General features: G+C 47.7%; 1 protein-coding gene across 1 annotated transcript in view; it reads left to right on the top strand.

The window, feature by feature from the left end:
* Positions 1–20,667, top strand: part of CFDP1 (craniofacial development protein 1) — a 67,812-nt gene that overhangs the window by 8,871 nt on the left and 38,274 nt on the right. The window contains exon 5 of the mRNA XM_059824934.1: positions 11,747–11,851. Within this exon, the coding sequence (XP_059680917.1) occupies positions 11,747–11,851 (105 nt within the window). The remainder of the gene's footprint in view (positions 1–11,746; positions 11,852–20,667) is intronic.

Here is a 20,667-nt window from a genome sequence, read left to right as displayed (position 1 = left end):
ACTCTTTGGTTACTTTTGTATTTGAAGGCTGAGCAGATGGGCGAGATTTTGTGAGTTGGACTGAAGCTCATCTTTTCAGGTTGAGCTCGGTAATCTTTATCTGCTTCTTAAGTGCCTGTTTCCTGATTAATTCAGGCTGCTTCTGAAAGTATTCCTCGGTGTTTGCCTGATTAAAGCTTACTGTTACTTTGAAACTCGGTGCTGGAATACCCATGTTCGGTGGGGCAGCAGGCCCTGCACAGTGCTCTCGCTGGGAGAGTTCTCGGCTTCAATTCACAGCCGTGAGAATCACCTGACTTATGGTGGTCTTTTTTTCTTGCTCTAATGGACAGATGATGACCCAATTCCAGGGATATTGCTTGCTTTTTTAGTTTGCTTTTAGGTGGGTTTTAATAAGGCATTTAGTCCAGAGGTCTATACAAAGGAGCAGAAAGCTCTCTGATGCGTTTGAAGTCCTTGAAGGCTTTACAGATGTAAAGAGGGGAAAATCCTTAGCTTTCCTACAGAACTTTCTGTCTGTGTATCTCAAAGCACTTCTTTAAAGAAGTGTTGTTATTCCCTATTTGGGAATATGAAAACTGAGGCATGCCGGCGTTGATGACATCCACTGGTTCACCGGGGCTCCTGGATCTCATGGCTCAGGGTACCCAGGGATCCAAGCTTTGCTTGTGCCTTGCACGTACAAAATAAAACTAGGAAGGGCCAGGTGCCAAACATACTGGGCAATAAGCAGCGTCATGCTGAGTATGGGACTTGCTGCCGGAAATAATGAATACTTCAAAGTCCATGCAGTTTTGTAGAAGGAACTGGGCAAATTCATGTCAGAAAAATTTCTCTGGGCTGTTATATGTGAGACGTTAACTCCATCTCTGGATGAGGGCTCCCTGCTGTTGACTCTTGTAGGAGACTGGATTTGTGACTTAGAATAGCCTCTGGTCTGCCGCAATATGACTGCTTTTATTTGTGTGTCCACCATCCTGTGAGGAAACAAGTTGCGCTGGCTATGTGTGCTGAACAGAGTTGAGAGGCAGATTGTATTCTAGGTTAGCGAAGATGATGGTTCACAGCGGGGCTGTTGCATCTTAAAAGCAAAATACAAAGCTTTAAAGGGGTACACGAAGCATCTGATTAATAACCAAATAGTTATAAGCTTGAACCATTGTAGTTATTACTGGGGTTTATACTGGCTGAGGTTGATACTTCATCTGCCACAGTTGAAGTGTGGGGTGAAAGAGAACCTGATTTTCATCTGTTTGTAAATGGTTACCATCTCGGATGTTTCTGGAAAAAAACTCATTATTCATTCTGTGTTGCTGCTTCACAGGTTTTCATCCCACCTTAGGAATTCAAGAAAAAAAGATTCAGAGGAGATTGTTCTTAAGTTGGAACTTAGGGATGGGTGGGTTTTGGTGGTGAAATTCATGACCTTTTGAGCAGGAGAAGCAAAGGTGAAGTGAGGTGGCTGAGGGCAGGTTCTTGTCACGAGGCTTGCCTGGGCTAATAAAAGCCCTTTCTTGGCCAATAGTGCAGACCTCTTTTGTACAAGAATGCTGTTGATAATGGGAATTGTCCGGGCAGGGCTACAGGCCATGGCCTAAGTTTCTTTCTTTGGTGTCCCCCAAAGTCATCAAGGTCAACATATCCTTTAACATAGGCCTGGTTGAGTGGGATGGTGAGGTCTGAGCCCAGTCTGTGGTGTTAGCTGGGCTGCTGGACTTGCTGGACTCTTCCCCTTGGTGAGCTGCCGAGAGAGGTATGCAGAGCTCGTTAAGGACTGATTGATTCCCTCACAGCAAGGAGAAGTGCTGACTTGTGCACAGCAGAGCTGAGGTTGTAATTCAGTTCCCTGCGGTTGTACAGTGCTGCTTCTTGGGGATTTCTTGCTGCTGCCTCTCATTACTGAAATACTGGTTTTGTTTTTTTAATCAGCTCATCTGTGTGCTTGTTGAATAGACCCCTATGTCTTAGGCTGCTCACTGCCTCTAACCCCAGATCTGCTGTCCTCTTCCAGAGCTTCAGTCTCTTGATCCCGACCCTTTTCAGGAGATAGCGGATGGAAATGGCTGCAGGAGAAGCAGATCAGACATCTGAGAACAGCCCGAGCTTTTCGAAGTCCTTGTTCAGCCTCTGATTTCCATCTCAGTGGCTGTGATGTCCTCTCTTTGCTCCTCTCTGAGATGGACCAAATGTGACAAAGTTGGGAAACAAAGGGGGTGTAAGCCAAGAAGTTTGGGAGACTACCACCTATTACTTTGCTTTGAAGACGGTTAAGGTAGCTGAGCAATAGCTTCTGCTTCTTCCTGGCAAGCATTGAGCCGGAGTGGGGAGAATGCTGAGGTGGAGAGAGTTAACGTATTTCAAGGGGAAGGGGAAAAAAGAGCAGGGAATTGACTCCCACAAGTCTCAAGATTTAGAGCTGGCACAGAGAGCAATCTTAAAAATGTGTAATTGTCCATCTGTGTTCTTGCTTTGTGGTCTCAGCATGGCTCAGTCAGATGTGTTGGGCTAATTAGCGCTGAGAGAACATGTAATTCCATTAACTCTCTCCTGACCTTGTGATGGTTTTCAGGAAACTCAGCGGATGAATAATAGCAAGGGGTTGGCAGCATGCTCACGCTTCTTGCTGGGCATGAATCTTGGTGATTTGTTTTGTGCTCATGGGGTTTTGTGCAACGCTGAGTGAGGGACAGTTGCTTTTAAAATCAGGAGAAGAGATCAGTAGTTTGGGTGTGCATCTCTTACTGATGTTGTAGGTAGTGTGGTGCATGTCAGCTCAAGGCTGATATGTGTGTGACGTGTTTCATATGTGCTTCATATGTGTTTTTTTGCAAAAGCCTTTGCTGTATTGCTTATACATGTGAGTGAGAAGGCAGGTGAGCATTACCAGAACCTGTGTCCTGAAGCCTTATATTTGGAAAGCCCTGCCGTTTTTCCAGGTGGACAGCAAGTGAGACACAGCTTCCACCAGATGAGGTAGGTGGGTGTTGTCAGATTAGATATGGAAGACAACGAACTGAACTAATAGAGGCAGAGGAAGAAACCGTTCATTGTATTTTGGTGTGCTTTTTGCAATGGCTTTGACTGCAGTAGCAAGGAAGTGTTAGGAAAAGTAAAATGAATTTCGGTAGCCCCTTGAAAAGCTGTTCCAAAGCCCAGCCTCTCTGAGGACTTGTGTTTCATGTTGATGACTGGTGATGCTAGATGTTCCTAGGGTTTTATCCTCAGTCCTCCTTGGCTAAGGAGTTCTAGAGAAATGTATTCTAGCCACTTTCCAGTGACATACCTCTTCCTCAATGGGGCTTGCACAGTGCAAAAACCTTGGCTTTTAAGATTTTTCCAGAAATTTAATCTGAGCAGTAGGAGCCTGGGGATGATGCCTCGTGACCATAAGACAAATCGAACCCCCCAGAACTACATGGAATATTAATGTGACCGCTGTTTAGAGGTGACAGGCTAAAAAGTGACTGGTTGCTTTTATACAAACAAGCACCAAAATGCTGATCTTGGCATAATGGACTGTAGGCAGCAGCCTGTTCCTGTCCTTACACTGTTGTTATTCTTAGAGGTCAGAGCATGCCTCAGTTATCCACAGTTTATATTGGTTTTTTCCAATTTAAAAAAAACAGCTATTGATTTTTTTTCTTTTATTTGGAAGCCAGTAAGTGAAAATATGTTACCTTTCAAAAGATGCTTAAGAATGAAAGGGTCTCGGGGGCACGTTTTGATAACCTTTCCTCTGTGTGCATCCATTCCCTGACGCTTCAAAATTTCCTTGGGGAATCCTGACGTGGTACAATGCTGATTGGCACGACGGTGGTCCAGAGATGAGGTCATTAAGTGTGAGCAGGAGCTATGTTGTGTGCTGGTTCACTCACTAGGCATTTGCCTTTCTGAAAGGCAGCTGCAGAAATTAAAACTTCATAAACAGTGCGATAAACCTAGCCAGAACTCTAAGCCAGAGAGCACTTGCTTCTAAAGTAAATCATGTTATGGTCTGCTTAATGTGCTTTGAGAAAAATGGCCTAATGAACAGCTTCCATTCAGGATTTTCATTAATAGATGTGCAGATGAGGCTTCTGCTTAGCTGGGGAAACTGAAGCACAGAGGGGCTGTGATTTGCAAAGTGTTCCACAGTAGTGCCAGCTTTGTCCCGTGCGTTATCTGGCATTCACCGACATGCTGACTCCTGTCTTCTTTATCTTACCGTGCTTTTGAAAACCCCAAAGTGACTGAGCAGATGTCCACCTGAAAGTCATCTTATGCTTCTAATACAGCCTGATGCTTTTAAGGAAATAATTGATGTGTGCTGGTTTCATTTGTGCATTTTTCCTGGTAATCAGTGTGATGAAAAAGAAGGCTCAGCTGGGATCCCCAAAGGTGGGAGGAGTCTCAAAGCATCTCTGAAATGATGGCTTGACCTCCAGATTAACTTGGACATTTCTAGGGCTTTCAAATCTGTGGTATCTGGGTGCTTCGTCAGCTTTGGGAACTGGATGACCAACCGCATTCTCCCATTTTTCAGGTTCCGTCCAAATGTTTTCTGCCTGTGTTGTGTGTAGTTAGTGTGGAAATACTTAAGTAAAAGTCCCACCCTTCCCCAGTAGGTAAGGGAGGAGACATTGTTTCCATACCTGGCTCTCAGATAATTCCCTGACTTTTAAAAATCTGGAAACAGAAGGCGCTTAGTGACCTATTTGCTATTAGTAAGGGGATCTTCTGCCCAGTGTTTTTGCTGCTTGCCCCGTTTCCCTTGCTTCCAAGCTGCTGCCTCATTCCTGACAGCTCCAGGCTCAGAACGGGGCTTTTGACGTCTGGTGAGATGCTGGCAGAGCCTGCTTTGCAGCCCTTGGGCCTGGGGTTTGCCCTGATGGAAAATGCAGCTTGTGAAATGGAATTTTTTTTTTTCTCTCTTTTGTAACTGAGAGATTCTGAAGCAGGAGGGTTTCTGTGTTAGCCTGAAGGGAAGGCAAAGCTGTTTGCTGCCTTAGTATCTCATTAACACATTACAAACCGAGTCAAGCTTAGTCTGGCCTTTTCCCCATGGGGATGCTTCTGCTTTGTAGTGTGTGTTGGCTCCTGTTGTGATCTGTGTAACCTTTGTGTCCGGTGTTCATAGCTGTAAGTGAGTTTTGAACTCCTGGCTCTTGAGACCTACGAAATTCCTTCCTTCAGCGAGAAAAGAGATCCATAACACGAATGTTGCACTGCTTTGCCGGAGTTGTGGGGTTGCAGGGATCTATCTTGCTTTCGGCATACTTGTAAGTGGTGGTTAACAGGGTCAGAGGACTGTCACGCTCACACGTACACCGGCTGCATCTGTTCACCTGGATTGCTCAACTCAGAGGTGTGTTCCATAATTTGAAGTTAATCCTTTTGGGAGGTACAAATAAAAACAATGGGATGCCTCAAAGACTGAAATGCAAACTGCATGTTGGGATTTTGGGCTGGCCAAGGGACTAGTTATCCAAAGCAGCGAGCAGAGACCCGGTGCTTGGAGATACTTAAAACTGGGGTGGATGGAGCTCCAGTCAACAGGGAGGTGAAGCCTTGTGCCCTGGCTGTGGGTCAGCTACTCCAGAGAGCCGTGTTTGATTTGCTCTACCTATTGCCCAGTGGGAGCTCGGTAACTGGAGTGCTACTTCCCTTTGGATTTAGAGAGCCTCTTGCAGAAGTAGCAAGCAGAAGCCCAAAAGGGACCTGACAGCTTGGTCAGCAGCTCAGGTGGCAGCACTGTCCATATGTTTCCTTTATATCTGTCACAGAGTCTTTGTCATACAGGAGATGATGGAAAATCAGTCATCTCCTTCAAGGCTTATGAGGTTAGGACATGGATGTCAAAAAGCCCTTTTTATGCATTATTGATGTTAAAATACCATTAATCTCTGCTTGTTTTCAGATGAATTGGTTTGAGATGCAGCCTGGGCTGACTGCTTGGCTAGCACATGCCTGCTGCGAGGAGCAGTGCCGGGCAGGCAGCTTGGCCCTTGCCTGACTCCAGGAGAGCTCTGATCAGATTTGTTTCTTTTTAAAAAACAGCTTCTGTGCAGATAGACAGCCTGCAAAATTATCAGTCACTCCAGCCTGGTCTTGTCTGTGTTGCTTCAGGGAGTAGGCTGTTTCCCAGGGAACAGCTTGTCCCACCTGGTTTGAAGAGCAAGGTTTAGAGAATGTTGGGGGTTTTTTTTCTGAAAGGGACGAAACTAGTGTTTTACTTTGAAATTAGAAAACTGATGGGAACCTCTTAATTTTAGCTCTATTTGCTTTACACCAGGTAATCCAGCATAAAATAAATACTTACCTAGTGTGCAGGCAGATGTGGCCTGGAGGTTCAGTTGTGTGAGGACTTACTCCTCTCCTGGAAGGTGCTGAACATGTGCACTCCTGCAGCTTCAGGATCTTGCAGGCTGGAGTACCTGCCTCTCATACAGTGCATCTGACTGTGGAAGGCACCTAGAACATGGCAGCTCAAGCGCAGGAGTTCACCAAAACGATGTTCAGGCAAAATATTCCTCTTAGCTCAGAAAGGATTAGTTTTTTTACAAACTCCTATACATGAGTATTGCTTGCTCCTCAAGTGATCATTTCAGAAGGCTGGAGGACTACTTAATGAGGCTAGACACAGATGGAGAATATTGGAAAAGCATAATTAGCCTCATTTTTGCCCCCCTTGGTCTGTGATTCCCCAGAGCTGACAACATTAAGATCATGTGGAAAGTTTTGTAATTGTGTCAGGTCTAAACTGGGGCAGGTTTCCCAAGTGAGGACTGAGTGTCCTGAGTATGAGTGGTAAAGAGCTGGCATTTTCCAGAACTTCCTCTCTCGCTCTCCCTTTCTCAGCATGGAGGTCAGGGGAAGATGGTACCTTTATGCTGCTGTGATTAGGGGTCTTAACTATCTTCTCAGCTCCAAGTCCCCTTATACCCAAATACCAACGTGTGCTTTCCAGCCTGATGTGCACCAGGCGTTTTGGTTAGGTAAATGCAGTTGTGTTGAGCCACCTGGGGGTAAGTCAGAGGGATTTTGGCACTTGGGATGCATAAGGTTGCTATTACACAGCAGACTACAGACAGAAGCCTGCAAGCCTTCGTGATGTAGCCGTTTGTCTTTCCCACCTTCCCCTATCCTGCCTCTGAGACCCTGCCTCCTTTTCCCCTCCTTGCAAGGATGTGGCTCTGCTGATGTGCTTCTTTAAGGGCTTGCAGGGCACCTTACTGCTCGCTGCTGGGCTGGGCGTTTTCCTGACACACTGCGCCCTTGGCATCCCTTATGCTGGTTCTGTTTCTTGCAAACAGGACTGGATTCAGCTGTGCTAGAGTAGAAGCATCTGACCACTGCCCTGGGATGTGGGTGTTGTGCTGTGCCATGGTAGCAGGAGTGGGATGATGCGATGGATTGGGACCCTCCTCTTCACACCCGGTAACTCTGCACCTAGCGTAAAGGCCAGAATGCAGGAGAAAAGCTGGTGTATTAGACTTACTCTGCCACTGAACCGAAGCATGAACATTTGGTTTAAACCCCTTTTTGCAGATTAGCTGGAGCTATGTGAATGTGGTGCTCGTTTTAGCCTGTATTCCTCCTTCCTTTTAGCTGCTTATGTGGTTAAGGGGACTGCTGGGAGCAGATCAAACACTTGTTCTTAAATTAGGATGCTACATTCAGTACTGTAAGTGCGTGCTCTGTGGAACAACTTCTGGGACAGCCTGTGACAGCATGTGGGTTGTCTTCATGTGGTTTGGTGCCCAGCATATGTAACTGGAGCCTCTTCCATGCATATAGGTTGCAGTATTTCAGTTGGTAAATGTAAAGGGAAGGGTGACAAGTTCCTCAGTGGAAGTTGGAAGTAACGTACCCACAGCTGGGCGTCAAAACAGCAGGCTGGGTGGGTATGCGTAAATTCTTGGGTACCACTTTGACCTTGGCTCAGAGATGAAGGGTCCTAAGGAAGACACCTGTAAGTATTAGAGGCACTTAGTTATCTTGTTCTTAGCATGTTTTCCATTAATAACTTTGAAATATGGAAGACCTTTCTGTTCTACAGTTGCACAGCACCTTACACAGTAGCATCATCTGTGCTACCAGACTCCAGCATGGTCCAAAAAATTAGTAACTGTTCTGTGTTTTGGAAGTCTTATTATGCAATTTAATAGCATAGCAATATAATGAAATCTTCATGGGGAAGTGATGAGAGTGAGTGGTTTTGTGTGTGAATTACAGGGTCTGTGAGTGGGCGAGACACTAGCTACTTGTTTTATTGCTGACAATATACTTATTTTCATGTTTATTCCTGGATTACAATGTGTGAATAGCATCCCAGTAAACAGTCAGGCAAATAGTTATTTATCAAGTATTTAAAAGTGAAAGGTCTTGTAATTTTCCTTAGTAATGACTGTGATTTCTTCCAGCTGGATTAATGGCTCCCATTTCTCCCCGTGAAGAACAAGAAGTGTTTTGGTTTCTACATGCAGAGTTATTGTCTCCCATAATAATGCAGACCAGAGGGGTTTTTCCCTTCCTGACCTGGGATCTGGGAAAGGTTGAAATGTGCATAACCTGAATTAATACCTTGTAAAGCTCTTTAATATTTTTTCTTTTGTCATTCCTGTTGGAGTGGTGCAGGAGTCGCTGCTGGCATCAGCCCAGCAGCAGCCTGCCTCCGAGCTGCTTTTGTTTCAGTTTATGAGGCAATCAGTGGGTCTTGTGATGGAATCGCCTTGAAAGGTCACTTTTAATTACATTTCTGACGCATTCCTCTGTTCCCAGCTGGGCAGTCCTGGTGGAACAGGCTGCCTGCAGCTTTGCAGCTCGGTTGCTACAGCGGACAACTTCAAAAATATACTCTAGAGCAGCTGCTGGCAGGCCAAAGGGGGCAAACAAAATTGAACAAAGTCTTATATTCTATGCCCAGCCATTGCTGGTGGTACCCTGAGGTGGTGGAGGAAGCAAGTGTCAAAGCCTACGTAATCCCTTGGTAGCAACCCGTGTCGTGCCCCTGGATAGCAAAGTGATTTCTTTGCTGCTGAACTGACTTGTCATTGAAGGACTGTGCCAGACCCTTCCTGCGCATCACATTGAGGGGCCTCAGCAGGCAGAGGTTTCTCCTTTCTTAACCTGTTCTGGGATTGACCATCTTCCTTTTCCGAGAGCTGTGGCTTGTAGAGCTGGTCCAACCAACAGCGTGCTAACTCTCTCAGACTGCAGGTTGGCAAATCGCTGGAGCCATTTTTCATGTGCATCTTAGCTTCGTGCCTTCCTTTACCTCAACTGGTAGGACAGACATCCATCAGTTTTGTCTCTGGGTTGGAGAAGGCTGAAGGTATTCATGAGGTTAAGACCAAGGGGCCCTATCTTGAGATCCTAGCTCTGCCACAGGCTTTGAAGACTTGCTTCCCATCGTGCGTGTCCAGATCCTGTAAGCTATTTAATTGCCGGATTCCTGTAGGTTTACGGGAGCTGAGCTGGGCTGTCATCTCTTAGCGCAACAAGCAGAGTTAACGGCAAGGCGTGCTTTCTGTGACTTCTTCCTTTCCCAACCCCGGCCTCCTCTTGGTCCTACACTCTTCAAGTCCCAGATACGTGCAGGGTTTAACAGCTGGGATCTAATCCAGGAGCAGGTCCTGTGGCTGTGTCGAGGCCAGCGCAGGGTTGGTTTTGGTTTTTTTTTTTTTTTCCACGGCATGTGGTTACTATGCTACGCCTCTGAAATTCCTGCATGCTTGGGGTCTGCCTGATGTTTCTCATGGTGGCTTGCACGCTTCCTGCGCACCAGGGGTGGACCCTGATGGCACGAGAGTGCAGGGGGGTGACAGGAGGAGGGGGACTGTGCCGGGAGCCAGCGCTGCGGAGTGCATGAGAAACGGTGCTGCTCCCCAGCTGGGCAGGGGACGGAGCCGGCTCTTTGGATGCTGCGGTTGAAAATAAATAGGCGGTGTGATTGTATTAACCTGAACCCGGCACTCGTGGTTGCGGGGAGCTCTGTGGGGAGTTCTGGCTAATTGCTGCATGAAGACACTGAGTTTATTCTGATGAAGGAAATTCATGGGTGTAGAGTAACCTTTGGTGTATGACTGCTGCATGACGTGACCCCTGTTGCCGCAGGCTGTGACTGGATGGTGTGTTTGGGATGTCCTAAATTGTGATGATGCTGTAGCAAGGCTTTTGTTTCTTCCTGAACTGCTTTTCCCCTTTTCCCACCCCTTTCCAATCTGATCAGCAAACACTTCTAAATATTCATAATGTGGGATTTGTCTTTATCCGCATGACTGCCACTGGTTTGAAAGGCATGTGACAACGGAGGGTGGGAAACAGGGTTAATCTCCTCCTGCACTGACAGAACAAGGCTGAGCAGGAGGTGCACAGCACAAGAATTTCTTCTTATTTCTGAACATGCCTTTTCCACTGTATTTGCAGTCTGCAGAGAAGGAAGAAGTAGTTTCCCTTCCCTAACTGCTTCTTCAGATGCTGATTCACTGCCAGGATGGGGACACGGGTGCACTAGTTGTCTGCAAGTGGGATTTCAGGGCATCAGTGCCTCCACACTTAACAATAACTCCACAGCTCTTTCTTCACTGCCAACCCAGCAGTAACCCAGCCGGGTTTGTAGCTCCTCGGGTTTCTCCATGTCCATCAGCCCGTTTCTACATGGAAGTTGCGGGGTCAGGTTGGCGGGTAGGAGGCAAGCAGCGATTAGCCTGACTTGTAACCAGGGCAGATCCTGTGACCGATGAGGCTTTCAGCCTCTCATCAGCACATGCTCTAGACGGGGACGAGCCTGCCCACCCTCGTGGGCAGCAGATGCAGCCAGAGGCCCGGGCTGAGGGGCGGGTGGGATGGAGGACCTTGCCTTTTGGGCTGGCTGAGCCGTGGGTCAGGCTGCCTTTGTGCCCACAGAGCTGCAGGGACCTGGAGATGCTCACGGGCTTATGCTCCAAGGGAGCAAAATTGTTAGCTTGGCAAACCGGGGCAACCTCATTAAGTGCTACCGAGAGCGTGAAAAGCATGTTGCTGGAGGCAGGTCACTGTAAATGAGGGGGCTAAAGTAGCTGGGATTTTCTAACAATTAATTATTGAGTGGTTTGTGAGACATTCTTTCTCATGTTTGTAATTCATTCCCTGCTGTAGATGCCGTATTGATTTACAATTTTTTGAAGTTTAATATTCTGTGCCCTCAGGGCCTCAAACAAAAATTAACTAGAAAATGAGAGCAAATTTCTGCATTCTGCCTTGTCAGAGCTTTCTCTCCCATTCCCCATCCCCGGAGCCTGTTTCCGTGCTCTGGTTTGGGTTGCAGATGTTGCCAAGCCCCTGTGCCGTGAGATGCGGGTGGTGGAACAGCTGTGGCAGAAGAGCTGCCTCACTGACCAACAAATGAGGAAATCAAGAGCCCAATTAAGAGCCTGGAATTGCCCCCAGTGACCTGAGCAGAGCGAGTGAGACAGGCCTGTTTGAATGAATAAGCATTCTTGTTCATTTGAAGAAAGAAAAAAAAAAAAAAAAAAATCCCCTCCTCCCCCAGCTCTAATTAGCTACCCTTTTCCTTTTTTCTGCCATGAATATAGAGGGTTTGTCACTGGAATGAAATCTTAACAAGATGCATGTTCTTCAGCTTGCAGCTGATGGAGGTGATCTCTGTGCAGGTGGTGTGGGGACTCCTGTACCAGTTTTCTGTGTTTCCTTGCCGGATCTTGGGTTTTGCTGTTGTGAGTATGGCTTTTCCTTACCTTCTGCTTCATCCTTTTTTCTCCAACAGAGTGACTAAAGAAGTGGACTCAACCTCAAAAGAAGCTAAATCTTTTCTGAAGCAGCAAGAGAAATGGCAGTCAGCAGCTCCAGCTTCTCTCCCAACAGTCTCTGGGTGAGTATGTGGTTTCTCTGCCCAGGTACGGACCCTTAGTGAGAAAGACGGTGCTCGAGTCTGTATAGGCTCTGTGGTATTTAACCTAATGGGTATTTGTTTTCTGCAGGATTCCAGTGGGAGCAAGACTAGGCCTGGAAGGTGTGATGATTTGAGGGGGAGGGAAGCAGGGGAAGCAGCCTGTGAGTCCCAGTGACTCACTTCATAGGTTCAGGCTTGAATTTCTCAATCCTCATAAATCATTCATCCTAGTAAGGAAATACTATTTCGAATGTCTAGCGCAGCCTGATGCAACTGCAGGTAGTCAAGGAACATGCCTGAGATTGCCTGCAGCTCCTTTGAAAGGTGCTTCTCGGGACCATAAAAAGCCATGACGGGCTGGGCTGTGGCTTCTTATAAACTTTGGGGGAGCATTTGAATGAGAGATGCTTTTGCCTCTTTGATGTTCTCTAATATCATTTTGATGTGGATTTGTCACTTTCTGTTCAAGCTCGTAACACCTAATTCTGAGATTATCATAATGCTTGTCACAGATACAAAGAGGTCAGGTCCCCTGTGCATCTGACATGCCACCCTGTCTGGTTCTTGATGAGCTTGGGAGATCACCTGCTTCTCAGGAACAGAGGAGATGCTTCTGTGTTCCAACAATGATTTTTATTTCAGTCATTTGCATTTATATTTGAAAGACATAAGCTGTGTACGATTTGGTCACATAGAAACAACACCCATCAAATAAATACATTGTCCTTCCCATCTGCTGAAGGGCAATTCTCCAGTGTGAGTTAAGGCTGCCTTTCCCCGAGATAGGCTGTTATTCAGTTGCTGCAGCTGGGTTGTCACTCACTTTCCCAGCTAAGTGTTGCATAGCTTGTAGTTAGATGAGGGTAGTGAAAGCATAGTGTGTGTGTGTGACTCTTGACAGCTGCTGTTCCCTGAGATGAATGAGTGCATAGATGAGCATAGTCTTGTTGCTGTTGTTCACGCCGCACAAGGGTTGGTCCCTGCAGAGCTCATTAGTTGTAACCTAAGTGTTGCGTACGGAGTTTTGTGCTGGGAAAACTTGCCTTGAGTTGGACTGGCATTCTTTGTTCAATCTGGGCGGCAACAGAGGTGGTTCTGGTGGCAGCTGAAGCTAGGGCAGCTCCTTGCCCTGCACGCTGCTGGTGGTCCTGTGTCTTCAAACCTGCCTTCCAGTTCCCCCAGCAAATGTCCTTCTGCTCTGAGTGTGGGCAGGTTTGGTACCCCACTGGGAAAGCCCCATGGGCTGCTCTGCTGGGATCTGTGTTTCCTCCTGTATCTTATTGGCCCAGGAGAGGAGGTGGATGGCCAGTGGGCCTGCACAGCCTAGTCATTACCGAGGTGCAGGGCTGCTTGTGCTGGAGCTCTGATCGCTCAGGAGAAATAGCCCGAGCTCAGTTTGAGTTACTGCTGCAGATATCTGAAGTGAAGAATCCACATTGACTATGGAAAAAATTGAATAAAAATCAATGTAAGAAATAACGAGTTCAAGGACTCCTTAAACTTTCCTCCAGTTTGATTTTTTTTTTTTTTGGAAGCGGCTTAATTAGGTTTTCGTTCAGCTTGCTGATGTGTGATGTCCTACTGACAGTTGCTTGCCCAGAATGTGAGGTGGCCTCCTGCGGCGAAGGGAGAGGAAAAATACCCTGGGCTTGTATGTCTTGCCTTCCTTCAGAGCAGCAAACCCTGATGCAGTGCAGCCTTGCGCGTCTTCCCTTTCGCAGTCTGCTGCAGAATATCCTGGTTTTGTGCTGTGATACTATGGCAGTGGTATTTTGATCAATGTATGGAACAGCCCAGCACTCGAGAGTTTAGCAGGAGACTGTCTGGGGCAGTCTGGCCAGCGTGTGCCCTCTGGTCTGTGAGTGCTCCGGGGAGTTTTCTGCCTTGGGATAGTGTCCGAGACTGATCCCCGAGACTGCCAGCAAACACACTTCCCTTTGGGCTTAGGAGGATGCTTCCAGATGGGAAGTCAGCCAGGGTATTTTCAGGTGAGAAAATTACTAACAGGCTTGCAGTGTTCCTTAAAGCCAGAGGTGAGTCCCTTATGTTAAGAAAATTACAAAGGTCAGGTTTTAGACTTCGAGCCGAGCTATTGTCCAAGCCCTGCTCCTCTGGAGCAAAGAGCCACAAGCCTCGGTGACATGCCAGAGCAGCGCCTGGGGACCGGCGTAGCCTGATGGTTCTTCGCTGGTGCCCTTTGGCTATTTAAAATACAAGTTTTGGGGGAGAGGGTGCATTTCTCCTTTGTGTGTTTCCGGAGAGCCCCAGTCTGGGTCAGGATCACTAGAAGGCACTGAAAAACATTTGATTCAGGATCCTAGACATGCCTGTGGACACCCACTGTGCTGTGAGCCATTGTCAGCCCCCAGGAGCTTTGTCAGCTATTAAAAAAAAGAAAAAGAGTGTTGCCCTGTGTACAGGGGATTCGAGCAGCTAAGAGTGGCCTCTCCATCTGGCTTTTCTTTCTTCACCTTGCAAGCAGCTTGCATTATTCCTGGATGCAGTCAGCCTACCCTGCATTTATTTAATTTCCCTTCTCTAAACAGGCAGAAGTAATCCAGGAAAGCAGCGGTCACAAAACCAAACATCCGGTTCCACATCTCCACGTTACAAACCCTTGCGGCCTAACTGGTCCAGGGGAAGGGATGTTTGGGGCTGAAAGTGCATTTCCTGAATGTGTTTAACATCCATACCGGATGTGCTATAAAAAGCTAGGTTTGTGCTTGTGAGGGACATGGGGGTGGTTGGAGGAGAATAACTTAAACACTTGGCTGTAATTAAAGCCAGGAGTACAAAACAACCCACCCAGTTCTCTCAGCAGGCTTTGCTAGAAAGGTCAGAAGCCCTTGGTTCCCAGGGATGTGATGGTTTCCCAGCCTTCCCATTATTCCCATCGTGTCCCCCCGTGACTCCCAGCTAGGCAGCAGTTTGTCAGCAGCGGCTATCGGTTTGTTGGAGGGGTCTGGGGCCGGTACTCTGCTCCAGCCGTGTTTCTGTTGTGCTCTTGGCTTGTGTTAGGCTCTCACTGATGCTGTCGGAGGTACCAGATGTGATCAGCGGATCCACTGATCCCTTCTAATTTGCTGTCACAAAAAATGGGTGGAAGGCTCCTGGCACTCAAAGCCCTCCACCCACCCTGCTAAGCCTTCTTGCCTGTCTGTGTGTTTTAGGGCCCGTTTCCTATCCTTAGCACTGCTCCAGGGCCTTTTGGGGGCAGCAAGAGTTGCTCCTGGCTGTAAATCCATGACCTGATGGAGAGGTTGGTCAGCACTATGGGCATCTCTGGGGCTCTGAGAGCTGCTTTCTGCCCCCTCCCCGTGCCAGGCGGGACCCACGAGCTGGGTCCATCATCCTCTGCGCTAGTAATCCTGTTTTGCAACCACCATTTCATATTCAGAGGATGTTAAAGCAAATTAAATCCTCCATGCGGCTTACTGCAGAATGACTGTGTGCGTGTACTTGTGCACGTGCGACTTGAGACACAACACAGCGTTGAGCTACAGGCTGGGAAATACCTGCACAGACCTCAGCCCTTCGGCATGAGTGGCTGCGATCTGTCCCTCAGTCCTTGATGCCTGTCAAATCACAGCGGCGTTGCATAGGGAGCAGTGCTGCTGTAGCAGTCTTGAAAATGAAAAAAAAAAAAAGAAAAAAAAATGTAGTTGGTGGATCTTATTTGAGATTCTCCTCTAGGCAGCTGTTTCTACACGGCCTGAACAGGAGCCAGAAAGAAAAAGGGAGGTTTTTCACTTGCTTTGTTCTTGCCTTTGCTTAGTACCAAAACCATTTGTAATTAAACGTGGACTTGCTCACTCAGCCCAGCTGTTGCTTTTCTGTTTGATCCTGCCTGAAATTACAGTGGTGGATGTGTGACCTCCTAGGCCTTTTCATGCCTTGTAGGCTGGTATAAACACAGGGTAAAATTTGCCTTTGAAGCAAACAGGCATCACTCCCACGGAGTTCAGGAGGTGCGGTGCTTGCCGACCCCCGGACTGAGTTTGGTCCGCGAGGGTTTGGACCCCGGTGTGAGACCCAGCAGGAAGAGGCACTACAGGAAAGCTCTGACTCAGGGACACATACTTGCCCTGAACAAAGAAAGCGAGATAAACTCCAGCCTGTTCATCATGGATGCTTTCCTCCCCTATTCTACAGTAGAGCAGTTCACGTGGACTGACCATTAAATGGTGTGAAAAGCTTCAGGCCTTTGCTTTTAGAAGTCATTTACTCTGCTGCATGCTAATGTTGGAATAGAGGGACTCCAGCAAGAAGACATCTGTCCGCGGCTTCTCTCCCTTCAGTGTGCAGGAGGAGGAATGGTGGCAGTCTTTGTGGGAGGATATGGATGGTGGGAGAACCTGTAGCCTGTTTGCAGCATCCTGCCCTGTTACTGTAATTCCTAAGCTAACCTTCCCCTCCAGCCTGGCTACTCCTAGGAATTGCTTTGCATCCAAAGCTTTTTCTTGCAAAAGATGCTCTTTCTGCATGAGTTGGCTGGAGCTAATTGGATCGCTTTGCTGTCATGACCAAAACTGGTTACTTGAGATCTTAAGTGGACACTGGTGAGATGGGCACAGGCTCTCCGCTTCTGGAAACCTCAGATGATCTAGAGCAAGCGCTGCAGCACTCGCATGCCTCCAGGAAGCAATTTCATTTCACAGCAATCCCACTGGCTTTTTTCTTCAGAAAGCAGGAATTTACAGTCCAATTTCAGCTCAGCATCAACTGCAAGTGGTTATTTAGCTAAAACTCTTGCACGTTTTGCTTTGTATGGGCTGAACAAGGATACAAGTAATTGAGACCTTCCAGGGGAGCTGGAGGTGGGTTTTTTCAGTAGTCACTTAAGGGATTGAATAGCTCTGTTCTTGTTAGTGATTTCGGGGCTTCTCAGCTTTCTCCTGCGCTTCCCTTACTGTGCTCCAGAGAGTGCTGTTCTCCCAGACGGAGAGATCCAGCCTCTTGCACCATAGCCAAATGTCTGGGTGTGAGTAGTACATGACATATTTTTCTGTGCACAAGATGAACCAGCCAGGGGCGATGTTCATGTGCCTTAGAGCTAGTTCTACATATTTCCTATTCATACACTTTGGTTGTAAGAGATTAAATGTGGCGGTAGCTGTTCCAAGTGAGTAATTTCTCTTCTGGTCTTAGATCCTTTTGTTGTTTTTATTTTTGTTTTAATTATGCATTGTTAGTGTCTGTCTACTGGTTTATGCATATCCACTCCTTGAATCAGTGTGGTAGCGAGGCTGGGTGATTTTCTGGAGTATCTTGGTTTTATTTGCTAGGTGGACTGAAATTAATTACCCCATGGGGATCAGTGTGGAAAGGTGTTTTTATGTGTGGGGAAGGGGAGGTTTGTCATTAGGAAAAATGATGGCTGGCTCATTATTGAAGAGAAGGGTTTCCATCAGCCGTAGTAAATAAGATGCTGATTGCTGCACACTTGTCAAGCATGCCAAACAACCTTATCCTCTGAACATCTGTCTCCCCTCCTGAAGTCAGCGTGGACTGAGGCTTCCAGTGCCACACGAAATCAGACCCCTTGCAGAGCCCGCAGATGTGAGGACGCCGACCTCCGGCTGGCACGGGTTTGGCAGCAGCAAGGGCGCTGGCTTGGGCTTCGCAGCCCAGCTGAGAAGCAAAGTAATTCGGGCTGTCCAAGCTGTGAGCCGTGGCCGCGTTGCCATCAGATCCTGTGCTAGGGAGCTGACCACTACCTGCAGGCAGGGTTATCCAGGGCTGCAGTCACCTCTGAGGCTTAACTGTGGGTGGGAGAGCCCTGCCATTTTGGGTCTTTGCCCCTTCTCCAAACACTTCTTGCTCTTGAGCTTACGTTAAGACTTTTCTGATAAGAAACGGAGCTCCGAGTGTGGGAAGTTTCGTACCCACTCTCCCAGACTCTAAGCAAAACGTGCATTAAACATCCTTCTTTTAAACTAGTCTCTCAGGAGCAATCCTTTCTTGTTCTCAGGCTAAATGAGTCAATGCCTTCTACCCCAGCCTCTATTTTGCAATAGAAATGAATGAGATCTTTTAGCTTCATTCTGCGCTTTCCTGCGGCTATGCTAGCGAGCATGTGGTTGCTTTTGCTTGGGGCAACGGCATCTTATTGGAAAGAAGTTTAGCAGTGCTTGTATGGCCCTGTGCCTTGCTTCAGTCCTCTGTCTTGATGTGGCTAAGCTGGATCCCCGGGCTGGACTAACTGGGATCAGCTGTTTCTTTTTCTAGTCTTGTTGGAGGTTCAGCAGAATGGAATCTCAGCTATTTGAGGACTTGTACTCTCTAAAGCATCTGTCTTATAAAATACAAACAACCCCCCACCAGTCTGGGGCCTTTGATAATTGCCCAATGAAAGTTGTGGGGCAGTTTTCCCTTAGGGCAGTACAGGTTTTATGAGGCTTGTTTTCATTTGCTTTCATCTCTTAGATCATGAGCATTTCTCTTTCTCCCTCTGTGAAAATGATTGAGGAAATTAACTGCTAATGGGGAACGAAGCCAGCTGTATTTTTATTCCAGACCCCTTGCAAGTTTGCGGAGGGAAACCCCTGCATCTTCCCATGTTAGACTCGGTTGGGTTGGAGTGAGAGGGGCAGCCTTGCTTTATGGTTAAAGCCTGGGATTGGAGGTGGATGCTAAGAGCTCCTGTTCCCAGCTGTGCCATGCCTTGGGGGTGTGTCTACCAAGAAGATTGTTACCACTCCTGTCTTATTTTGCTTTTATAGTGCTTCCTTGCATATGAACTGAGCTGCACCGTGTCCCTTGAGTGTCTCCCCCATACCAGATGCTTGTGTTACATCCTCTTGCTTTCCCACACTCATGTTCCTCCCTTTTTCTCACGTCAAGGAACAAGTTCAGCTGAATCATTCTTCATAAAATATGAACCAGCTAAGTGAGGCTGGACTGGCAGTCAGAGCAGAGTGATGCTCCCTGCTTTCAGGCAGTCTTGCTGCCCCCGGCTTTTCACATACTAGTGGCTTCATTCATGGAAAATCAGCACACCAATATTTTCCAGCACATTTGTTAGCTAAAACTTTGATCTGCACCCTAGGTTGTCAGCCTCGTGCAGGCCTAGGCTTAGAAAACGGACATGCCCAGGCTGGCTGGCTTGATACCAAGATGTGAAGTCAAGCAATTAGGGTTAAAGTTACCAACTAAAATGCTGGCTTTCTCCCTTCCTGTCTTAAAGGAGATGTTGGTGTGACTCTGAGCTCTTGAAGGGCATGTGGTCGCTCTTCAGAGCTCCAGCCTCTTTGGATGGCAGCAGTCTCTGCAACTGTTCTTTTGTTCGGTTCCAGAAAAAGCCCGAGAGAGTCTGAGCAAGTGTCTGCCCTGGCCGTGGGGATTTCCTTTGCTGGTTTCTGGCTGTGAGGATGGTTAGCATAGCTGGGGTTCACTTTGGCTACTGCTGTCCTGGCGTGGAAGTGGCAGAGTCCCCTAGTTCTTGCACTCCCCTTACTTATTCCTGCCCGAAACCCTGAGCCTCGAATGAACTGGTGTGCAGGCTGAGCTGAAAGGACACGTTAAACAAGCTCCAGACTGTCTCAAGCTCTCCAGGGTGCTCTAATCCGGTCTGCCAAGCCATGGAGTACTTTATTTCCCTATCCAAGGAGTTTCAAAGCCTTCCTGATGCATTGGGTTACAGCCCAGTCAGCTTTGCCCTGGAGCCGTTGCGCTCTTCAGAGCGAGCATAGTCCTTGGGGCGGTTGCTGTACCGAGGGATGCTCTGCAGAGGCAGATAACTGGTGTCGTGTTGGCAGCAGCCACGCAGACGTCCCTCCGGGTGTGCAAGGACGAGTGTGAGATGCTCTTGTTCCTGCTGAGGCAGGGAGTGGAGGGGAGTGATTTATTTGAAGTTTCTGTTGGAGACTGCTTGTTTTTCTGGGAATCCCAGGGGAAGATGCATTTTGTGCCCTCTCTTCTCTGTTCTCATAGCATCTACTATCAATTATCAGCAGATAATCGTGGATGTAGGAGTTTGATCTGACCTTCTGCGGTAGCTTTTCATAATCTTTCAGGAACTTATACTTCAGCGCTGTTGCTGTAAACCTCCAGGCAGCCAGTGGACAATACAGACGCCTGTTCATCACCCGACTGCCTGGCTTGAGAACAATGATGGCATTTCTTGAAGTAACAAGTCCTGAGCATGTGCAGGGTTGGCTTGTAGCACTATTTTTTTTTTTCCCTTTAAGCTGCAGGCTTGAGAGCAGCAGGCTGGGTTGCAGCACCCGTGAGTGCAAGCGCAGAGGAAACCCGCACCTTTTGGAAGACGCTCACCGAAAGAAAGCAGATGGCTGTTCTTTAGGTGCTCGCCTGTTTTGCCTTGTGGCTGAGTATGTGTATACTATGTGTCTCTGGTGTATATATATGCTGTTAGGAGGTCGGTTGAGATGCTTGTTTGGCAGCAAGGAGGGGGTTAAAGTGAACCCGCAAAGGCTGGCTGATTGCAGCTCATGGCTTTCATAATGCAAAGCCGGTGGGAATTCAGCCCAAGGCTTCGTCTCCCCCTACCCCCCTTCCCTGCTGCTAGAGGCAGGCTAACCTTCCTGACTCGTCTGGAGCTGTGTCCCTGCCAGTACGGCTCACGCAGGGAAGCTCTGCAAAAAACCAGCAGAGGCGTAAGCGTGTGAAAGATGAGATTATTAAACTTTCTTGGGAGAGCACTGAAAGAGTCATTTTCCAGCATGGTCGTGCTGTTTCCTTACACGATGGCTGGTATGCAGCATGCCTGCCTCTTCATCTGTGACCTGCAGATTTCTCGTTGCAGGATGGCTGAGGAAGCAGCTGGTATATACGAT

The sequence above is a fragment of the Gavia stellata genome, chromosome 15 (genome assembly GCF_030936135.1).
Source record: "Gavia stellata isolate bGavSte3 chromosome 15, bGavSte3.hap2, whole genome shotgun sequence".
Taxonomy (NCBI): domain Eukaryota; kingdom Metazoa; phylum Chordata; class Aves; order Gaviiformes; family Gaviidae; genus Gavia; species Gavia stellata.
The sequence above is the reverse complement of the archived record's forward strand: the minus strand, read 5'-3'. Positions and strand labels throughout refer to the sequence as shown.